At 40.7% G+C, this 20,484-nt stretch overlaps 1 protein-coding gene across 2 annotated transcripts in view; it reads right to left on the reverse strand.

The window, feature by feature from the left end:
* LOC114637277 (zinc finger protein 431-like) overlaps positions 1-20,204 on the reverse strand; it is a 28,532-nt gene extending 8,328 nt beyond the window's left edge. For both annotated transcript variants that reach the window (XM_028785488.1, XM_028785490.1), the window contains exon 1: positions 20,101-20,204. In XM_028785488.1, coding sequence (XP_028641321.1) covers positions 20,101-20,103 — 3 coding nt within the window. In that variant the 5' untranslated portion in view covers positions 20,104-20,204. The remainder of the gene's footprint in view (positions 1-20,100) is intronic.
* Between the last annotated feature and the right edge of the window lie 280 nt (positions 20,205-20,484).

The following is a 20,484-nucleotide window of genomic DNA, read 5'->3' on the forward strand; positions in this document are numbered from 1 at the left end:
CAGAGAGGTAGAGGAGTAGAGGCTGGCCATGACCACGTGGAGAGAGGGGGAAGGAAAGTGGGGAGGGGGCAGAGGACAACCTGCAGACACAGGAGTAAGAGGGCAAGAAGAGAGGAGGGGGCAGGCAGCTCCTTTTATAGTGGGCAGGCCTACCTGGCTATTGCCAGGTAACTATGGGGAGGAGCATATCTGGCTGTTGCCAGCTAACTGTGGAGGTGGAGTTTAGACAGAATACAAACACCTTTTCTGTTCTGATTTTGTTAATTTGGATACTGTCTCTGTGACTTTCAATCAGTTTGACTAAGGGTTTGACTATCTTATTGATTTTCTTAAAGAACCAGCTATTGGCTTTGCTGAATCTTTGTATTCTCTTTTGTATTCTCCTTGTTTTTAATTGGTTGATTTCAGCCCAAAGTCATAGTAATGTATCTTTTATGATACATTTAGACATACATGTTCAGAGTTGAGACATTATCTTGTTGGATTTTTTCCTTGATGAGTACAACGTGTTTGTCTTTCATCTCTTTTGATTACTTTTGGTTGTCTCTTTAATCAGATATTAGAATGGGTACTCCAGCTTGTTTCTAGTGTCAGTTTGCTTAGAAAATCTTTTCCTAGCTCTTTATTCTGAGGTAGAGTCTATCTTTGTTGTTGAGGTGTTTCTTGTTTGCAGCAGAATGATGGATCCTGTTTACATATCCAGTCTGTTAGTCTGTGTCATTTTCTTGGTGAACTGAGTCCATTGATGTTGAGAACTATTAATGACCAATAATTGTTAGTTCCTGTTATTTTTATGTTGGGCATGGTACTATGTATGGATGTGTGATCCTCTTTTGGCTTCATTGTGAAGTTATTAATTTGTGTTTTCTTGGGTGTAGTTACCCTCTTTGTATTGGTGTTTTCCTTTTGGCATCATCTGTAGGGATGGATTAATAGAAAGATATTATTTAATTTTTTTCATGGAATATCTTGGTTTCTCCATTTATGGTGATTGAGAATTTTGCTGGGAATAGTATTCTGGGACGGCATCTGTGATCTGTTAGCATCTGCAAGTCATCTGACTAGGAGCTTCTGGTTTTTAGAGTTTCTGTTGAGGAGTCAGGTGTAATTTTGATAGGTTTGGCTTTAAAGGTTACATGGGCTTTTTCCCTTGCAGCTTTTAATATTCTTTGTTCTGAAGCTTTAGTGTTTTGATTATTATGTGGAAGATTTTCTTTTCTGGACAATCTATTTGGTGTTCTGTAGACTTGCATATTTATAGCCATCTCTTACTTTCGGTTAGGGAAGTTTTCTCCCATGACTATGTTGAAGATGCTTTGAGTTGGAAATCTTCATCCTCTTCTATTCCTACTGCTCTTAGGCTTGGTCTTTTCATAGTGTCTGAAGTTTCCTGGATATTTTGAATTAGAAACTTTTTACATTTGACATTTTCTTTGACCAATGTAGCAGTGTCTTCTATGATATGTTATATGCCTGAGATTCTCTCTTCCATCTCTTGAATTCTGTTGGTGGTATTTGCATCACTAGTTCCTGTTCTCTTTCCTAGGTTATCTATCTACAGGGTTGCCTCCATTTATGTTTTCTTTATTGCATCTACTTCCATGTTTAGGTCTTGAGCCATTTTATTCTTATCCTTCACCTGTTTAATTGTATTTTCCTGTATTTTAAAAAGGGATTTATTTGTTTCCCCTTTAAGAGCTTCTACCTGTTTGATTATATTTTCCTGTATTTCTTTAACTGGTTTATATCCTCTTTAACAACTAACCCTACCTCTGATGCCCAGAGAAGGAAGAGTATCCCAAAACTCCTTTCTGGCTAGAACCTGACTGTTAATGAGAAGGAAAAGACATCAGTGAATGAGTGTACTCTAAACTCTGACTTTTTAGGGGGAATTAAAAAAATAAAGAGTGACCTGTGTATAAATTGAGTTCACTGATGAACTTTGTAGATGTTGTAGTCACAGCACAGAAAAGGATGGAGAGAAAGAAAATGAGACCTTTCCTGCATTGACAAGTAGTTGGCATTAGCAATGTCAGGAATGAATTTTAGATACTCAGTAAAATTCCAGACTGGCCATTTTGGGGTGGTCACAGGCCAAGGCAGTTCAATGAGGAACTTAACTTATTTCCAGAAGACAAATCAACCAACATAGAAGATCTGGACAAACAGGTGTCACTATGCCTAGCCGGAATGTTATTTTTCCTGTCTGAATATGCACAACTTGAGAGAAAAGGTGTAAATAATATTTCGTGTGCTCTAATAAGTATGTCTAGTCCCTGAAGAATATTAAACCATAAAGCCTATTTCAACTTTATAAAATAGTTTTTGAGATTATAATTAAATAATTTCAACCTTCTCCCCTCTATTTCTCTATTTTCCCCTACTATTAAGTCTCAAACCCTGAGACAAATGGTTGAGGTACCTATTTAACAAATCAAAGCAGACCTAGCTGTCAGGTTAGCCCACATCAGTCCTTCTCCCAGCTGCTGTTTCTGACGCAATCCTACCATTTTTGGTTACTTGGTCTTTTTAATCTGTCATTTAACTTCCTGGTTTCTTGGTCTGGCTGTCCCCTCTACCCTCTTCTCTTTCCTCACATGGCTCAGGGTCATGTCCACACTGGACTCTCCCAGATATCCTTGACTCTGGCTTTGCTTTCCCTTTTACCTATAATAAACTCTGTATTCTCCATATCTAGGAGCAGCCATGACCTTTCCTTTTTATTTCTTTTTTTGCCATTCACCTCCCATTTACTGCTCCTTGCTTTAAAATTCATGGCCACTGTTTGCTTTAATTGCTGTTAATGTTTGATTTTGACTGAAATTTGGTTGCAGGATTTCCCAGCTATGAGGGAGAGATGGCTGCACCAGACACTGAGTGTGTAATGAACCCCGTGTCTTGGAAGAAAAACAGAAAGTGCTCTGGGAAATGCTACTAAAGTGCAAACTTCCCAGACTAGGTCTCTGCCTGCCCCTAAGATGGCAGGGCAGAGGTGTGAAGGCCTCAGTTGTCTGTCCTTTCTATCACCAAGTAGAGGAGCTGCTATTGTCCTGAGGCTCAGCAGGGTTTTCCAAGATAATGAGGGACTCTGGGTAGGCCCAACAATTAGGAACAGTTGTGGGAAGTACCTTGCAGGTTCTTTCCAGGATTCTTTTCTTTTGCAATAGAGAGCTATGAGGAGGACCACAAGCCATGCCGTGGTGAGTGTGGGGACCCATGGCCCCAGGCCAGAAGGAGCAGGTCTGCTGATCTATCAGAGTCTGATCTGTTAGGACTGAGACAGGATGTGGGTCAGACTATGGTTCTGTTGGTTCATGTGGTGACCTGGGCAGAGGCCCTTGGCTTCAGAGCCTGTCTGAGTATGGATTCCCTCAGGCAGGGATACTCTGCAGCCCTGCCAGTGGAAAGCTGTGGTGCTTATAATATCACTATCCAGTGTGCACACACACAGGCATTGCTTTTGGTGTGCAGTAGGAAGATAGATTGGAGAATTGAAGATCTGGTTTCTGGAAGTTCTGAACATTGCATTCCACATTCAATATGGTGTGATATTTTATAAACAGTTTATATCCTGGTAGAAAATGGGTGATGGAAATCATCCTTCAGCAATACCTGACTAGCGCTAATCTTTTTACATTTCCCACCAGCCACAATGGTATGACTCAGGGAAATTCAATTCCAGGGTAGAAAAGGAGTTTCTGAGATGCAGAGGGGTTTTTAGTAGGTGTGCATGGTGTTGAGTAGGTGGATAGGGTAGATTCCTCATCTTGTGTCATAATCCATGTGGTAGAAAGCAAACATTATTCTTCAACACTGTTTTGTGGGTTGTCTTTAGTGGGGCTACGTTTGCTTGAAGCCTCAAGGGGCATGAGGGCCTGCCAAGGCATACCTCACCTTTCTGGTCACCTCGATTTCCAAAGAGACTTCTAGAGCATGGGGCTCTCTCTGTAAAAGAAATCAACAGTAGCTGGAGGGTCAGAAATATAACAGTTTAGGGTTAAGTTTGAGGGTTTTTTTATAGTTGTGAAGTCTTTGTTTAATTTGTATACACATACAGTCAAAGAAAACATTTGTCAAATTTACATTTTTCCTGGGGGAGTTTCCTTAGGTGTTTTAAGGAAAACTTGAATTATTTTTAGGATTATGGTTTTGGTGTTTTCATTCCATCCCCTTATTCTCTAACAAATATTATATGCATTGTTCATTGTTGTAGCTTTCTGGTAAGTACAGATTCACATTGCACCAATATGTGTAATATTTCTATATAATCCTAATGAGAATTCTGAGGTTTTTGTTTTGTTTGTTTGTTTGTTTGTTTGTTTTTTATGTTTCATGGCATATAGCTTTGGAATCAGCTTTTCTGCTGTAAATTGTTAGGAATTTCCTTTGGATTGTATTGAATTTATGGTGTAGATTGAACATAGCCAACATCTTTTTTTATTATACTTCATTTTAATGGTGTTGTTTATATGGTATAAAAGAGTAAAAGATGTTATTCTACATAATCATTCATTTAGTTAACTACAGTATGTTTGTGAAACTGAAACTGATGTGACGTCATGTAGAAAGCCATAGAAAGAGGACTTCAGTGAATACACTGTTATGGTCACATAAAAGATCTTGCACCAAGTATGATTTAATTGAGAAGAATAAAAGTGAAAATAAAACATGATCCAGAACCATTCATTAAACAATGAATCTGAATATGACATGGGATTGTGTATTAGTACACGAAATAAACTTTGATAGCAGTAAATTGGGGTTTTCCACAGATACTAACTAAAGTTATGTTGCGTTGTTATAGTTTTGATGTAAAATTGCAAATATTTACTATACGTATTACGATGCATTTGGATATATCACTTACCCTCACAATACCCCGTTACCACAAACACATTCTCATGCTATGTTTATGTGTATCTACAGTATACAGAGTTCTCATAAAAATAACAAAAGTGCACTGGATCCCACGAATATTCTCAGTGTATTTTCCATGAATTTGAAATTAATTTTAAGAAGTATCAGAATTCTTATTCTCATTGTAGTTATATTCATGGTAGCCTAAATCATAAAATAACTTAAAGGCTCTTTTTTTTTTTTTTTCAGGACAAGCTGGGTACCTCAGAAGGACATTGTGCTAAGTGAATGAAGACAAATAGCAATGGATAAAGGATTATACACTTATAAAGAACTCTCACAGCCAGTCCTGTATGAGTTACAACGACCCGGCCCGCCGGTCAGTCAATGGGGTCTGCAAGGGAGAGAGTGGAGATGGAGGGGCAAGAGACCCAAAGAATGGAGACAATACAGTCTATCTGATCAAGTCTCGTTTGCTGAAAGGCAATCATGAGTATATAAGCACAAGCAGGCGAGTGCAGCTGGAGATTCTAAACCGAAGTGCAGATCTGTATCTGAGAAGAGCAGGATGTTCTCGGGGTGTGCTCAGCTATTCTTCGATGCCTACAAGATATCATGCTAGAAAAACAAGTCTCCCGTCAGGGTGAAAAAGTACCAACTTGCTATTAATGGCCCGAGATAGCTGCAGAGATGATAGCCGCTTTCTGCTAGGAGTCTGCTCCCAACATTACAAAACAGTCATGTAATTATAGCTCTTGCAGTATCAGACAATCCTTCTCTTTCTCCCATCTGATTTTTATCTTTAATACACTCTCATTTGTCAGATGGATGTGAAAACTTAAGCCTATACTTCAGTCTATACTTCAGGCAGCAATATAAAATGAAGGGCAGAAAGAATATAGAATCTAGCCAAAGCAATCACCTTCATTTTTTTAGTTTGATTATGGAGAGGAAAAATTAAATTTCAAGCTTTTGATGAGGTGAGGTGAGGTGAGGTGAGGTGAGGTGAGGTGAGGTGAGGTGAGGTGAGGTGAGGTGAGGTGAGAAGGAAATGTGCTACTATGGTACACTGTAAAAATGGGGAGAGTCACTTTATTTGGATGGTATGAGAACATTCTGTCAATGAGTCATACTGCTTGAAAAAGTAAAAATGGGGTTAAGAATTGAACTGATTTGTTTTACTTCAATTTAAATAATGACAAAAATTTTAGTTTAACAAAAATGTAACAGCCTTAGACAAGTGACAGATCTTTCTGTTTTCTTCTAATCAAAGTGCCCACTTTAGATGGTAACACTTATTTTTGCTTTGGAGAGTTTGTTTGAACATTTAACGTTTTTATATAAGAGTTTATATGTCTAATGCATTATACAATTGATGTTTACTGTATATATTTATATGTTTGATAGCACACTTATATGTTTAATGTATTATATAATTTCTGTAGCAATACTGTATAAGAATATAAGTATTTCTAAATATAAGTATTTCTATTATTTGAATAGTTTCTCAAACATTAGTTTTTTTAAAAAAGAAACAAGAATACTGTTTTGGAATGAAAGGAATAGGAACCTCTGTTATTTCGCCATCCAAACTACTGTAAGCTAACACAAGAAAATGACCTGTGTTTGTTTCCTATGATATATATTTCACGTTGCTAAAAGCAAAGCTTCTGATTTCACAGACCTAGACAGGGCCCGAGAATGAACTTGTCTGAACTCCTGTGTGATGATCATCCTCTACACAAACGGAATGGGACCTGTGTCTGTCAGATTCACCCTTTCCATGTCTTCCTGACTTCACTTCTCTTGGTTCATTACTGCTTCCATTCTTTGTACTTTCATTTAGGGGAAAATGAATTAATGTTTTTTTAATTGAAATAGGTTCTTCTCTCATTACAATTTTTCTTCCCTCCAGTCCTCCTAAGTCCAGACTACCTCCCATCTCCCCCAGATCCCCTTCCCCTACTCTTCAGAGCAGGCCTCCAAGAGAGGACAGCCAAACAAGACATAGCAATATACAAAAGACAAAGCATTAGACCTACTGTAGAGGCTGAAGAAAGACAACTCAATAGGAAAAGTGTCTCAAAAGCAGGTGGAGATCACTCTCTGGGAATCCCCAAGAGTCCAGGTTAGTTGACTCTGTTGGCTCCTCAGTCCTTCCCCTAACTCTTCCACAAGCCTTCCTGAGCTCTATCTAATGTTTGGCTGTGAGCACTGCATCTATTTCAGTCAGCTACTCGGTGGAGCCTCTCAGTGGACTTCTGTCTGTGAAACCAGACTGACAGATAGAAACAGCCTGAGGATCCAAGGTTGGTGAAGGAGGAAGGCAGGCATGCCTGCACTGTATCCATATAGATACAACCTCTAAGAATGCCACTTGGATTGGTTCCCTGGGAGGAGCTCCTCCTTTTCAGAGGTAAAGGGGGTTGGGGATAGTGGAATGGGCTGTGTGAGGTGGGACAGGGAGAAGGGGGTCTGTGATCAGGATGTAAAGTGAACAAATAAGAAAATTAATGCAGTGATTTATTATTCCAAGTATTTCAGTGGTGGTGGTGGCAGTGGTGTGTGTGCAATTCCTTTCTTTTTGTTTTGCTGAAAATGTGAGATTATTTATTTCTTGTGTTTTCATTTATATAGCTAACCTCCTTGGGTTGCATATTTTTCTTCTAGCACCTTGAATAGGGGTGTATTTGCAGACAGATATTGTTAAATTTGACTTTATCACAGAGTGTCTTATTTTCACCATTTTTGGTGGCTGAAAAATTTCTGGTTATAATAATCAGAACTGGCTTCTGTAGAGTCTGCAGTACATGTATGGTGTTTAGAGTCTGCATTGAGAAGATAGGTATAATTCTAGTAGGTATGCCTTTATATGCTCAAAGTATTTTCTGGAACTCTGAACTGGTATTTTTTCCTCCTGTATTCCTGTTATTCATAGTTATTGTCTTCTCATAATGTGCCACAATTCCTGGATGTTGTGACCATGGAATTTTTAGATATAACATTTTCTTTGACTGATGTATCCATTCCTTCTATTTTATCTTCAATGTCCAAGATTCTCTCTTCTATCTCTATTCTGTGGGTGAACTTTGGCTCTGTAGAACATCTTTGGAGTCCTAAAATTTTCATTTCCTGGATTCCCTCAGTTTGTGCTTTCTTTATTGCTTCTATTTCTGTTTTTAGGTCTTGAACTGTTTTATGTGTCTCCTTCAAGTGTTTGTTACTGTTTGATTGTGCTTTCCTTTATTTCTTTAATGAATTTATGTATTTCCTCTTTAAGAATCTCTATCATTTTTATATAGTTTATTCTAAGGTTTTTTTCTTGTGCTTTTAGCTCTGTGGGAACATTCAGGACTTGTTGTGGTATGATATCTTGGCTCTGTTGGTGAAATATTTCTCTGTCTTTGATTGATTATGTTCCTATTCTGGTGTCTAGACATCTAGGATTGGGGTGATTATAGGTCTAGGTGCTGATTTCTGTGTTTGTCTTGTTTGAGTATTTTTCCCCCTGGGTTTCTGTTTGCTACCTGGCTGGGTAGGTATGTTCCAGGGGAATGCTTACAAGTGTGGAGGCTGGGGAATAGGAGGCCATGGAGAGATAATCTTAGCAATCTACTTGAGGTTTAGACATGGGAGAGGGGAAGCTGCCTCTGGTAATCTAGTCCAGTACTTGCAGCCATTTTGAAAATTTGGTCTGGGGTAACATATAGTCTTGTAGATCTCTGGATAGCCTGCCTAACTGGTCTTCTGGCCCAAGTGGCATATGTTTAAAACTTTCTCTTATATTATTGTCTCTGAGGCCTTATTAGCTTTCGTTTCTTAACATTTCAGAGCCTACAGTCATCTGATAGAACCTCAGTTGAAGATGTGTCCCCATCAGAGTGGCTTGGTGCTATGTCTGTGAGAGATTATGTTGGTTGATGATTGATGCAGAAAGGCTCTTCCACTGAAGGTGGCAATATCCACAAGCCAGTGGGCCTGGGCTGGATAGGAAAGCTACCTGAGCATATGAGACAGTGACCAAGAAAGAGACCAAGCCAGGAAACAGTGTTTGCCCATTTTCTAGCATAAACTTCTATTCTAGGCTCTAAAGTGATAGGCTGTGATCTGACAGAACCATCCAAAAACAAAAAAAAAAAAAAAAAAAACACACAAAAAAAAAACCTGTTTATTACCTGTGATGCTTTTGTTTAGAGGATTCAATCACTGCAGTAGAGTAACAAGTTAGAACAACAAAAATATGTAAAAAGTGATTTTGCTCCTGGAGAGAAACTTGGAATATACTTTTTTGGAAGAATGCGAAAAAATATTAGAAATTAAAGTGGCAAATGGCATAAAAAGCTGTACCCAGAGCTTAATCAGCTGTTCGTGTAGGACCTGGAAGACTGGAGTTTTGAGGATAAGGGAGACAGAAGAAGTCAAGGTCATAGGATTTCAGTGAAAAAATAGACTCCATGAAATATTTAGCTTGAGGTCATTTTTGTGATATTTTGGCCCTAAATCTTTCTTATTCTGCCGATGCCCTGAGAAATTGAGTAAGGCAAACTTAAAAAATAATAGACTGATTTCATAGACAAAATACTGAATCTGTTGGATGGCTATTACTAATAACTCAGTCAGGACTATGATGAAAAAAAGCAACATGTAAGACAGAAATAATGCACTTTATGTTTTGTAAAGAAAAACAGTACTAGGTAGTTTCAAATGGCAATCAAGTGCTAAAGTAGAAGCAGAAATTTTCAAGATTATCACCATTAAAGAGACGGTCCCTTATGGGGACCTAAATTAAATTACATTAGGGCGCATTGTTAGTATAAATCCAAACTCAGTGATGTCACATTCAGGCGCCAGGTGACTTCTGCAACGTTGCCGAGGCAACCAAGACAACACTCCCACAATTTACCTATTTCATTCACCTGTACCTGGGAAAAAATTATGTCCGCTCAAATAGTCGGGACCACCCCGACCTCGCTCTCTTCTCTTCCTCCAGCCACTTCTCCCGCTCCTCTCTCCCGCCTCCCTTCCTAAATAAACTCCTTCCCGTGGAACCAGGTCAATCTCGTGCTGTCTGTCCAAACTGCGCGCCCTTACAAATTTCGCCAAACTGCGAAATCTTACAAATGGGAGAAAAAAAAAAAGCCTGAGGAAATCTTAAAAAACCATTAGGACTTATTTCAAAAGCCTGTACTTCACAAAAATGAAAAAAAAAAATCTAAACAAAATGGATAATTTTCGAGGCTGGTGAGATGGCTCAGTGATTAAGAGCAGTGACTGCTCTTCTGGAGGTCATGAGTTCAAATCCCAGCAACCACATGGTGGCTCACAACCATCTGTAATGAGATCTGATACCTTCTTATGGGGTGTCTGAAGATAGTGACAGTGTACTTACACATTATGATAAATAAATGAAAAAAAAAAGGACAGCTTTTCTTTGAAAAAAAAAAGATAATTTTCTAGAGATGCCATTTTGCCAAAGTTAAATTATGATCAAGTACACTATCTAAACAGTCCCCAAACCCCTAAGGAATAAGAAGCAGTTATTAAAATTCTCCTACCCATCCCCCCAAAAAAGCCTAGGGCCAGATGATTTTAGTGCAGAATCCTACCAGACATTCAAAGAGCTAATACCAGTACTTCTCAAACTATTCCACAAAATAGAAATAGAAACAACACTACCTAATTCATTCTATGAGGCCACAATCACCTTGATACCTAAATTACATAAAGACTCACCAAAGAAAGAAAACTTCAGACCAATTTCGCTTATAAAAATTGGTGGAAAAATATTCAATAAAATTTTCACAAACCCAATCCAAGAACACATCAAAACATCATTCCCCATGATCTAGTAGGCCTAATACAGGCATGTAAGGATAGTTCAGTTCAATATACAAATATTGATCAACTTAAACAACTGCATGTACAAACTAAAATAAAAAAATTACATGATAATTTCATCAGATGCAAAAAAATAAAAAGCCTTTGACAAATCGAGTATCTCTTCATATTAAGTCTAGGAGAGATCAGGGATCCAATGCACATACCTAAACATAATAAAAGCAATTTACAGCAAGCCAATAGGAAACATCAAGTTAAATGGAAAGAAAAGAGAAGCAGTCTCATTAAAATCAGAGACAAGAAAAGGCTGCCCATCTCTCCCTATTCCATATACAACTTGAAGGTCTAGCTAGAGCAATAAGACAACAAAAGGAGATCAAGGGGATACACATTGGAAAGGAAGCAGTCAAGATATCACTACTCATGGATGATATGATAGTACACATAAGGAATCCCAAAAATTCTACCAGAGAACTCCTACAGCTGATAAACACCTTCAGCAAAGTTGCTGGATATGAAATTAACTCAAACAATTCAGTAGCACTCCTTTATATACATTATAAACAGGCTGAGAAAGAAAGTAGGGAAGCAAAATCCTTCACAATAGCCACAAGTAATATAAAATATTTTGGTATAACTCTAACCAAGCAAGTGAAAGAGCTGTATGTCAAGAATTTCAAGTCCCTAAAGAAAGAAACTGAGGAAGATATCAAAAGACAGAACGATTACCCATGCTCAAAGATTCGTACAATTAACATAGTGAAAGTGGTCACCTCACCAAAAGCAATCTACAGATTCAATGCTATTTCCATCAAAATCGAACACATGTTTTTACAGACCCTGAAAGAGCAATTCTCAACTTCGTATGGAAAAACAAAAAAAAACCTAGGATAGCTAAAACAATCCTGAACAACAAAAGAAATCCTGTAGGAATCACCATCCCTGACCACAAGGTGTACTTCAGAGCAATAGTGATAAAAATGACATGGTATTGGTACAGAGACAGACAGGTTGATCAATGGAATTGAATTAAAGACCCAAAAAGAAACCCATACACCTAGGGACACTTGATTTTTGACAAAAAAAAATCAAAATCATACAATGGAAAAGAGATGCTTATCTTCAACAAATGGTACTGGTCTAAACTGTATGTCTGTATGCAAAAGAATGAAAATAGGTCAATATTTATCAACCTACACAAAACTCAAGCCTAAATGGATCAAGGGCCTCAACATAAAACTGGATACACTAAACCTAAAAAAAGAGAAAGTGAGAAACAGCCTTGAACACATTGGTACAGGAGAAAATTTCCTGAACAGAATTTCAATGGCTCTAGCTCTAAGATCAACAATTAGTAAGTGGGATCTCAAAAAAGGGAAAGCTTTTGTAAGGCAAAGGACACTGTCAATAGGATAAAATGGCAGCCTACAGATTGGGAAAATCTTCACTAACTCTACATCTGAAAGAGGGCAAAGTATATATCCAAGATATACAAAGAACTCAAGAAGTTAGACTCCAACGATCCAAATAACCCAATTAAAATGATGAGGTATAGAGCTAAACAGAAAATTCTGAACAGAAGAATCTAGAATGGCTGAGAAGCATTTAAAGAAAATGTTCAAGATCCTTAGTCATCAGGGAAATGCAAATCAAAACTCTGAGATTCCACCTTACACCAACCAGAATAGCTAAGATGAAAAACCCAAGCAATAGCACATGCTGGCAAGGATGTGGTATAAGAGGAAGACTCCTCCATTGCTTGTGGGACTGCAACCTGGTACAACCACTGTGGAAATTAATCTGAAGGTTCCTCACAATAGTGGAAATAGTTCTACCTGAAGACCCAGCTATACAACTTCTGGGCATATACTCAAAAGATACTCCACCATATCACAAGGACATGTCCCCTACTATGTTCATAGAATCCTTATTTGTAATAGCCAGAAACTGGAAACAACTCACATGTTGCTCAATTGGACATCGGATAAAGAAATTCTGATACATCTACACTAAGGAATACTATTCAGCTTTAAAAACAAGGACATCGTGAATTTTGCAGGCAAATAGATGGAATTAAAAAAATATATATCATCCTGAGTAAGGTATGGTATATACTCACTTATAAGTGGATATCAGCCATAAAATACAGGGTACCTAACTTACATTCCACAGACCCAAAGAAGTTAAATAAGGAAAGCCCAAGCGAGGATGTTTGAATCTCACTAAGAAGGGGGAATAAAACAGTCATAGGAGGCAGGGTAGGGGGGAATAGAGTGGGAGAAGGGAGAGGGAGGGAAACTGGGGGCGGGCAGGATCAGGTGTACAGGAGAGACAGGAGAGAGTGCCAGAGGGTCAGGAGAATGAATGGAAATCTGGAGCTGCTAGGGGTGGGGGTGGGGTGGGAGAATCTCTAGGAAGTCCCAGAGACTGGAAATGGGAGAGATTCCTAGGATTCAATGTAGTTGACATACCTAAGAATGGGGACATGGAACCTGAAGAGGCTACCTTCTGTAGCCAGGCAGGATCCACAGTGGAGAGATAAGAACAATAGCTGACCCACAAAACTTTCAACCTAAAATGTGTCCTGTCCAAAAGAAATGCAGGGACAAAGATGGAACAGATACTGAAGAAATGGCAAAGCCAATAACTGGTTCAACTTGAGACCCATCCCATGACCCAGCAGCAATCCCTGGCACTATTAATGATATTCTGTTATGCTAGCAGGCTGGAGTCTAGCATGTGTTCTCTGAGAGAGTCTACCCAGCAGCTGACTGAAACAGAAGCAGATACCGACAGCCAAACATTGAACAGAGGTCAGGGACTCTTATGGAAGAGTTAAGGGAAGGATTGAAAGCCCTGAAGGGGATAGAAACTCCACAGGAAGATCAACAAAGTCAACTAACCTAGACCTCTGGGAGCTCTCAGGGACTTATTCACCAACCAAGGACCATACACAGGCTGAACCAAGGCCCCCAGCACATATGTAGCAGACATGCAGCTCAGTGTCCATGGCTACCTTTTCTGACCTCAGTGGGAGAGGATGCACCCAATCTTGAAGAGACTTGATGTGCCAGGGTAGGAGGAACCTGGGGGCATTGGGGACAACCTCTCAGAGACGAAGAGAAGGCGGATGGAGGAAGGGGTTCTGTAAGGAGGGACTAGAAGGGGGTAGTTTTGGGGATATAAATATATAAATAAATATGAAATTTAAAAAGTATTGTTACACTCTTGTTTTGGCTGAAATAAAATCCTGAATTGAAAAATAAAAGTAAAAATTAATATCAAAAATTTGTTTTTAAAAGATAAATATAATTGATAAATATAAATATAATTATGTTTAAATATAAATATAATATAATAACTTTGAAATACTCCCTGGTAGGAACAGAGATAAACAGAGAATTCTCAACTGAGGAAATTCAAATGGCCAAGAAGCACCTAAAGAAATGTTCAACATCATTAGTCACATCAGGGAAATGCAAATCAAAACGACCCTGTGATTCCACCTCACACCAGTCAGGATGGCTAAGATCAAAAACTCAGATGACAGCAGTTGCTGGTGAGGATATGGAAAAAGAGGAACACTCCTCCATTGTTGGTGTGATTGCAAGCTAGTACAACCACTCTAGAAATCAGTCTGGTGGTTCCTCAGAAAATTGGACATAGTACTACTACCTGAGGACCCAGCTATATCACTCCTGGGCATATGCCCAGAAGATGCTCCAACATGGAATAAGGACACATGCTCCACTATGTTCATAGCAGCATTATTTATAATAGCCAGAAACTGGAAACAACCCAGATGTCCCTCAACAGAGGAATGGTTGCAGAAAATGTGGTACATTTACACAATGGAATACTACTCAGCTATTAAAAACAATGACTTCATGAAGTTTGCAAGCAAATGGATAGATCTAGAAAATATTAACCTGAGTGAGGTAACCCAGTCACAAAAGAACACACATGGTATGTACTCGTTGATAAGTGGATATTAGGCAAAGAGCATGGAATAACCATGAAACAACTCATGAACCACATGAAGCTCAAGAGGAAGGAAAGCCAAAGAGTGGATGCTTCAGTCCTACTTAGAAGGGGGAACAAAATAATCAAGGGAAGTAGAGAGTGGAAGGGACTTGGTAGGAAGAGAAGAGGGGGGAGGGGAAAAAAAGGGGCAGATTCAGGTATGGGAAGAGATGGAGGAGGTGTACAGAGGGTCAGGAAATTGAACAGAGGTGTGTAGCAATGGGGGAACGGGGAATTGGGGGGTAACAACCCAGAAAGTCCCAGAAGCCAGGAAAGCAAGAGCCTCCAAGGACTCCACGGGGATGACACTAGCTGAAATAAAGAGGAGGGAGAACTTGTCAAGAACATATCCAAAAGGTAGGCATGGCCCCCAGGTTGAGGGATGGGGTCACCCACCTCCAATTGACCAGACTCAAGCAGGAGCAACAGTCCAACGGGAACAAATAAAAGGAGCAGTGGGCAGGGGTTTGGCAAGTGACAGACAACACACAGGGTTAGAGCTGAATGTATTTTTACTGAATCAAAGCAGCAGATTATATAGACCAAAAATTGGCAATGATTACAAAATATAAGATTAAGTGGTTACATAAAGGTCGGATAGAATTCTAAGAAAAGTTTTTAATAATTCATGTGAACTTAAAGCACTTAAAGATAGTCACTGCAATAGTCATCCCTGACCTGCCGCCTTTACTTTCTGTTTTCTGGTTTTAGATAGTATAGTGTCTTCTCATTCTGTGTCTCTGTTCAAATACCTGACCATCTGTTTTATACCAGCCTAAAACCCACTCCTTTGCTTTTTCCTCTGAACGTCATCCTCCATTCCTAGTTTAAAGCCATTCCAACATGTATTTACTTAGCCTTAAACATTTGTTCCTTGAGACTATCCTGCTGTTCTTTACAGAGGTTTCCTAACCTCTCCAAGAAAGACAAACCAAGAGACATGTTTACCTCCTACATTAATCATCCTGTCTCCATTCCTGGAAGCTCCGGTATAAGGAAGAGGGGCATCAGTGGATTCTGGAATTTTTATAATCTTTCCCCTGAGATTTCAGAGGCATCCACAATCTATTCCTTATAACATAAACTGGACCCTTTTGAGTCATAAGAGTGACTGTCTTTTTCATGGGAATACTACTTTCATTTGCCTTTCCTTGGAAATGAGTTTTCTTGAGTTTTAGCAAATAATTCTTCTTGCTGCAACTGGACCCATATGCTAGTCCCTCCGTTTAGGTTTGTATTCTGATTTAATCATCACTTGAAGGACAGGAGGAAGTTTGGAAACAAAAGGAGGAGCTGTTCTTACAAGTTCCTCAATATATAATTTCCAAGGAACATGACCTTCTTGAACATGGAAGCAGCCTCCACTGCCAATCCTGATAGCCGCAACGCCAGCACAAATCATAGTAATCATAAGAACTGCAGCAAAGCTCAAAAAGATACTCAATGCACATGTTTTTTTTCCAGGAAGCTGAGTTCCTTGAACTTTACGCCTCAATCCGGTGACCAGGTCACCATGCAGACTCCACTGAAGTTAGCATGGCACCCCCCACCCCCCATCTCCAAAATTTTAACCCAGAATTGCTCCTGTCTAAAGAAAATACAGGGACTAAGCGGAACAGAGATTGAAGGAAAGGCCATCTAGAGACTGCCCCACCTGGGGGTCCATCTCACATGCAGAACCAAACCCAGACACTATTGCAGATACCTAGAAGTACTTGCTGACAGGAGCCTGATATAGCTGTCTCCTAAGAGGCTCTGCCAGATCCTGACCACTCAGATGTGGATGTACACAGTCAAACATTGGACTGAGCATGGGGACCCCAATGGGGAAGTTAGGGCAAGGACTGTAGGAGCTGAAGGGGTTTACAACCTCATAGGAAGAACAACAATATCAACCAACCAGACTCCCCCCCACCCCCCCACCCCCGCCAACACACACACAAAGCTCCCAGCGACTAAACCACCAACCAGAGAGTACACAGGGGGTGCCCATGGCTCTAGCTGGATATGTAGCAGAGGACTGCCTTATCTGGCATCACTGGGAGGGGAGCCCCTTGGTCCAGTGGAGGCTTGATCACCCAGGATAGGGGAATGCTAGGCTGCTGAGGCAAGAGTGGGGGTGGAAGCACCCTCATAGAAGCAGGGGGAGGGAGGAGGGGATAAAGGCTTGTGGAAGGGGAACTGGGAAAGGGGTTAACATTTCAAATGTAAATAAAATAACCAATTAAAAAAAAAAAAAAGAAATACTCTCTGGTAGAGGGAGTGTCATCAATAAGATACCATTTGACCTTGCCCCTATGTGCAATGTTAGTTACTGAGATCTATAACTTGACACACAAAGCTATACACAACAGCCTGTGTCTCAAATGTCTGAGCTCACTTAACTGTGTCAATGAGGATTTTACATATCTGCATAGGATGGTCCCCTTAATTGAAAATTCAATATTCACTGGCTCAAGCTAACCTACTCAAATTTTACAACCACCAATCCGGTCTGTTTTCATTCACATGCATGAATTAACACATGATAGAAAATCACAATATTACTCAACGCTGCCTAAATCAGGTCCTTCTTCAGAATGGTGCAGCGACTCCCTTCAACCGTAGTCTGTGCTCTAGTTATTGCCTACCCTGTTTCACCCAGCCATGTACAATAAACTGTTCCTCCTATTCTGATCTGAAGACAAAAGCCATGTACCACATGCAAATCCTTTTCCTGTTAGTCCAATGGACTAATTCCATTAAAATGGGTGATGTTTAAGAACTCTGTTGTAATACAGCCATTTAACTTGAGAATTTAATCACAAAAGGTCATTGCCCTAGGGATCAACTGACTAGGATCAAGGTGGCCTGAGTCAATATAACGTGTCTCAGAAACATTTTTCTTTTCTAAAAGGCTGAAGATGCACCTGTCCTGGAATCTCTTCCCAGGGAAAAATCACTCCACACACAATTAAAAGAAAAGAAAAACCTCTTTCATGACTGCATGCATTCAGCTCTGGCTAAGGGTAAAAGAGGAACCAACCTAGAACAGATTCTACATTTCACATATGCCATCACCCTTAAGCCTCTTCAGGTTCAGGTTATGTTTTGAACAATTTAAATATGAACTGGAAACTGCCAAGTCTAGCCACTTAGACAGACAGGAGAAATACACAGCAAAAATATTCCCAGAATTATTCCCTAAGTACACCAGTGTCCCCAATCCACACTGAAAGGCCCTCAAAACTATGTGACAAGGTGCTAAGTGGAAGGTTCCAGATAAAATAGATAAGAAAAGTAGAAGATAGAAAGTATAAAAGCTGGGGTGAGGAGATCTTAGGCAAGCTGGTTTATGCCAAGTAAGCTTCTTAGGAAGAATAGCATCTTGTATACTACTTCCAGGGGGAAATGGGAGACTTCTTTGAAGTTAGCAGAAAGTATCATACAAAGAGACAAACTTAGGAGGAGTGTAATAAACTAATGCTGGACAAGGGGAACACAGGGTCTCTCAAGAACAGTACTGAACAAGCCCACAGTAGCCCTGGGACTGAGAACCACAGCCCAGTGTGGTGGGAAGAGCTGGGTTCTCAAGATCTGAAGCAACCTCTTCTGAAAGGCACTGGCTCCAGACCACTATCAGCTCTCCCAAATACAGTCATGGCTTCAGAGAATGTCTTAGTTAGGGTTATACTGCTGTGAACAGACACCATGACCAAGGCAACTCTTATAAGGACAACATTTAATTGAGGCTGGCTTACAGGTTCAGAGGTTCAGTCCATTATCATCAAGGCAGGAACATGGCAGCATCCAGGCAGGCATGGTGCAGGAGGAGCTGAGAGTTCTACATCTTCATCTGAAGACTGCTAGCAGAATACTGGCTTCCAGGCAGCTAGGATGGGGGTCTTAACCCCCAAACCCAGTAACATATCTACTCCAACAGGATCACACCTTCTAATAGTGCTACTCCCTGAGCCGAGCATATACAAACCATTACAGAGAAGGAGCTCTATTTTATTCTAAATAAATCAGGGCCTTAGGGATAGCTCCCAAGTCCCAGGCCCCAGGCTGTCACTAGCTCTAACAAGCATTACTGGGCCTGAGAAAAAGCTATGTCATTCTCCATACATGTGGGCCTGCCTCATGGAAAGCCTTGCTTGATCAAAACAGCCCTCAACACAACCATGTTTTTTCCTTTTCAAAGAGTTATCACCTGGTGTAGTCTTGCCCATGTAGCAGAACAAGAAGAAAATATACTTGTAGGTCACATCAGGTCTTAATGTTGGTTATGACCCTGTAATGCCTCCTGAGCAGCTTGTTGTCTTGGATATTCTTGGATATGACAATGGACCTAATGGCTGGTTGTAAATCAGGAATGCTATGGTTTGGAACCAAATTTCAGGACAACCCTGGTCAACAAACATGTGTATCCTAGCATCTTAATCTCTAACAGGCCTGGTTAGCATACTACTTCTCTGTAGGGTGTCTTAGCTTAAATTTTATTTGATGTTACGATTTCTAAGCATTGGTAAACCCTTTACATCATCTATTCTTCTCTTCTACATCACAGCTAAATATTGGAGTGCTTCTACCCAACACTTGAGTTGAGATACCTTGAAGAACCCCCACAAAATTACCTCCAACTGGATCTTACACCTAAATGTTAACTGCTAAGGGCAGCCCATGTAGAAGATACTAAAGAAACTAGGACTATCCAAGTTTGTCTTCCTGCCAAGGCTGTGTCTACACACATGACCCTGTTTCAAATACACTGATCCAGCCCCCAAAGTGAAGTAATTCCGAGGCCACCGCCAGGTCCAGGGAGTGACTAGGTCCGCGAGACTTCAGAGGGAACTGCAACAGGCTGCCGCTTCCCACCCAGCGCCAGGAAGGACCCACCACTCCAGCTCCCCACTGCTCAGCCGCCTGCTCCTCCCCTTTGTGGGCAATGAACTTGCCCCCACGATGTCAGGATTTTGGAGCTTGCCTGATCTCCCCTTATAGTACCCAGCAGCAGCACACACACAGAGCACAGCACACCAAATCATTCAAGCCTGCTCAGCTACAGATCGGAACCTACAGCAGGGCACTCGGAAAACAAAACAAAACAAAACCCTCCTCTTCTGACTGGCAGGTCCGCCTGTAGGCCCTGACTGGCCAGTAAGTCTTGAGTACCTCCCTTAGGGTTAGAGTGTGCTGAAGGAACAGGGCATAGTGTTCCTGGCCCAGGCTTCCAGTCCAGGGCCAGACTATTTCCAGATATGCAAAGATCTGCATTTCGGGAGCACTTGTGGCTGTCCTCCATTAGCCTACCTGCTTGTCTTCCCACCCAGCCTCTGGGGAGGACCCAACACTCTCGCTCCCACGGCTCTTCCCCTTTGTGGGCAGTGAGCCCGCTCTTACCATGCTGTGACTGCAGAGCTTGCCTGAGCTCCCCTCACCGCACCAAACTGCAGCACACAGAGCACGTCACACCGAACCATTCCAGCCTGCTGAAGGGCAGAGCTGGACTTGCAGTACAGCACCCGGAAGAACCCTCCTTCTCTTCGGACTAATAGGTCTGCCTGGAGATCCTGATTGGCCGGTGAGTCTTGAGTGACAGGAGCACCTCCCTTAGGGTTAAAGTGTGCCGACGAGACAGAGCATAGTGATTCTTCCGCCAGGCTTTCAGTCCAGTGCCTGATCTTTTCCGGATATGCAGAGATTTGCATTTCAGTAGCACTTTTCGGTGTCCTCCAATAGCTACCACAGCCAGCCCTAGGGAGGTCCCACCACTCTGGGTCTTTG

Source organism: Grammomys surdaster, unplaced genomic scaffold (genome assembly GCF_004785775.1).
Source record: "Grammomys surdaster isolate TR1022 unplaced genomic scaffold, NIH_TR_1.0 125243, whole genome shotgun sequence".
NCBI classification, from domain to species: Eukaryota; Metazoa; Chordata; class Mammalia; order Rodentia; family Muridae; genus Grammomys; species Grammomys surdaster.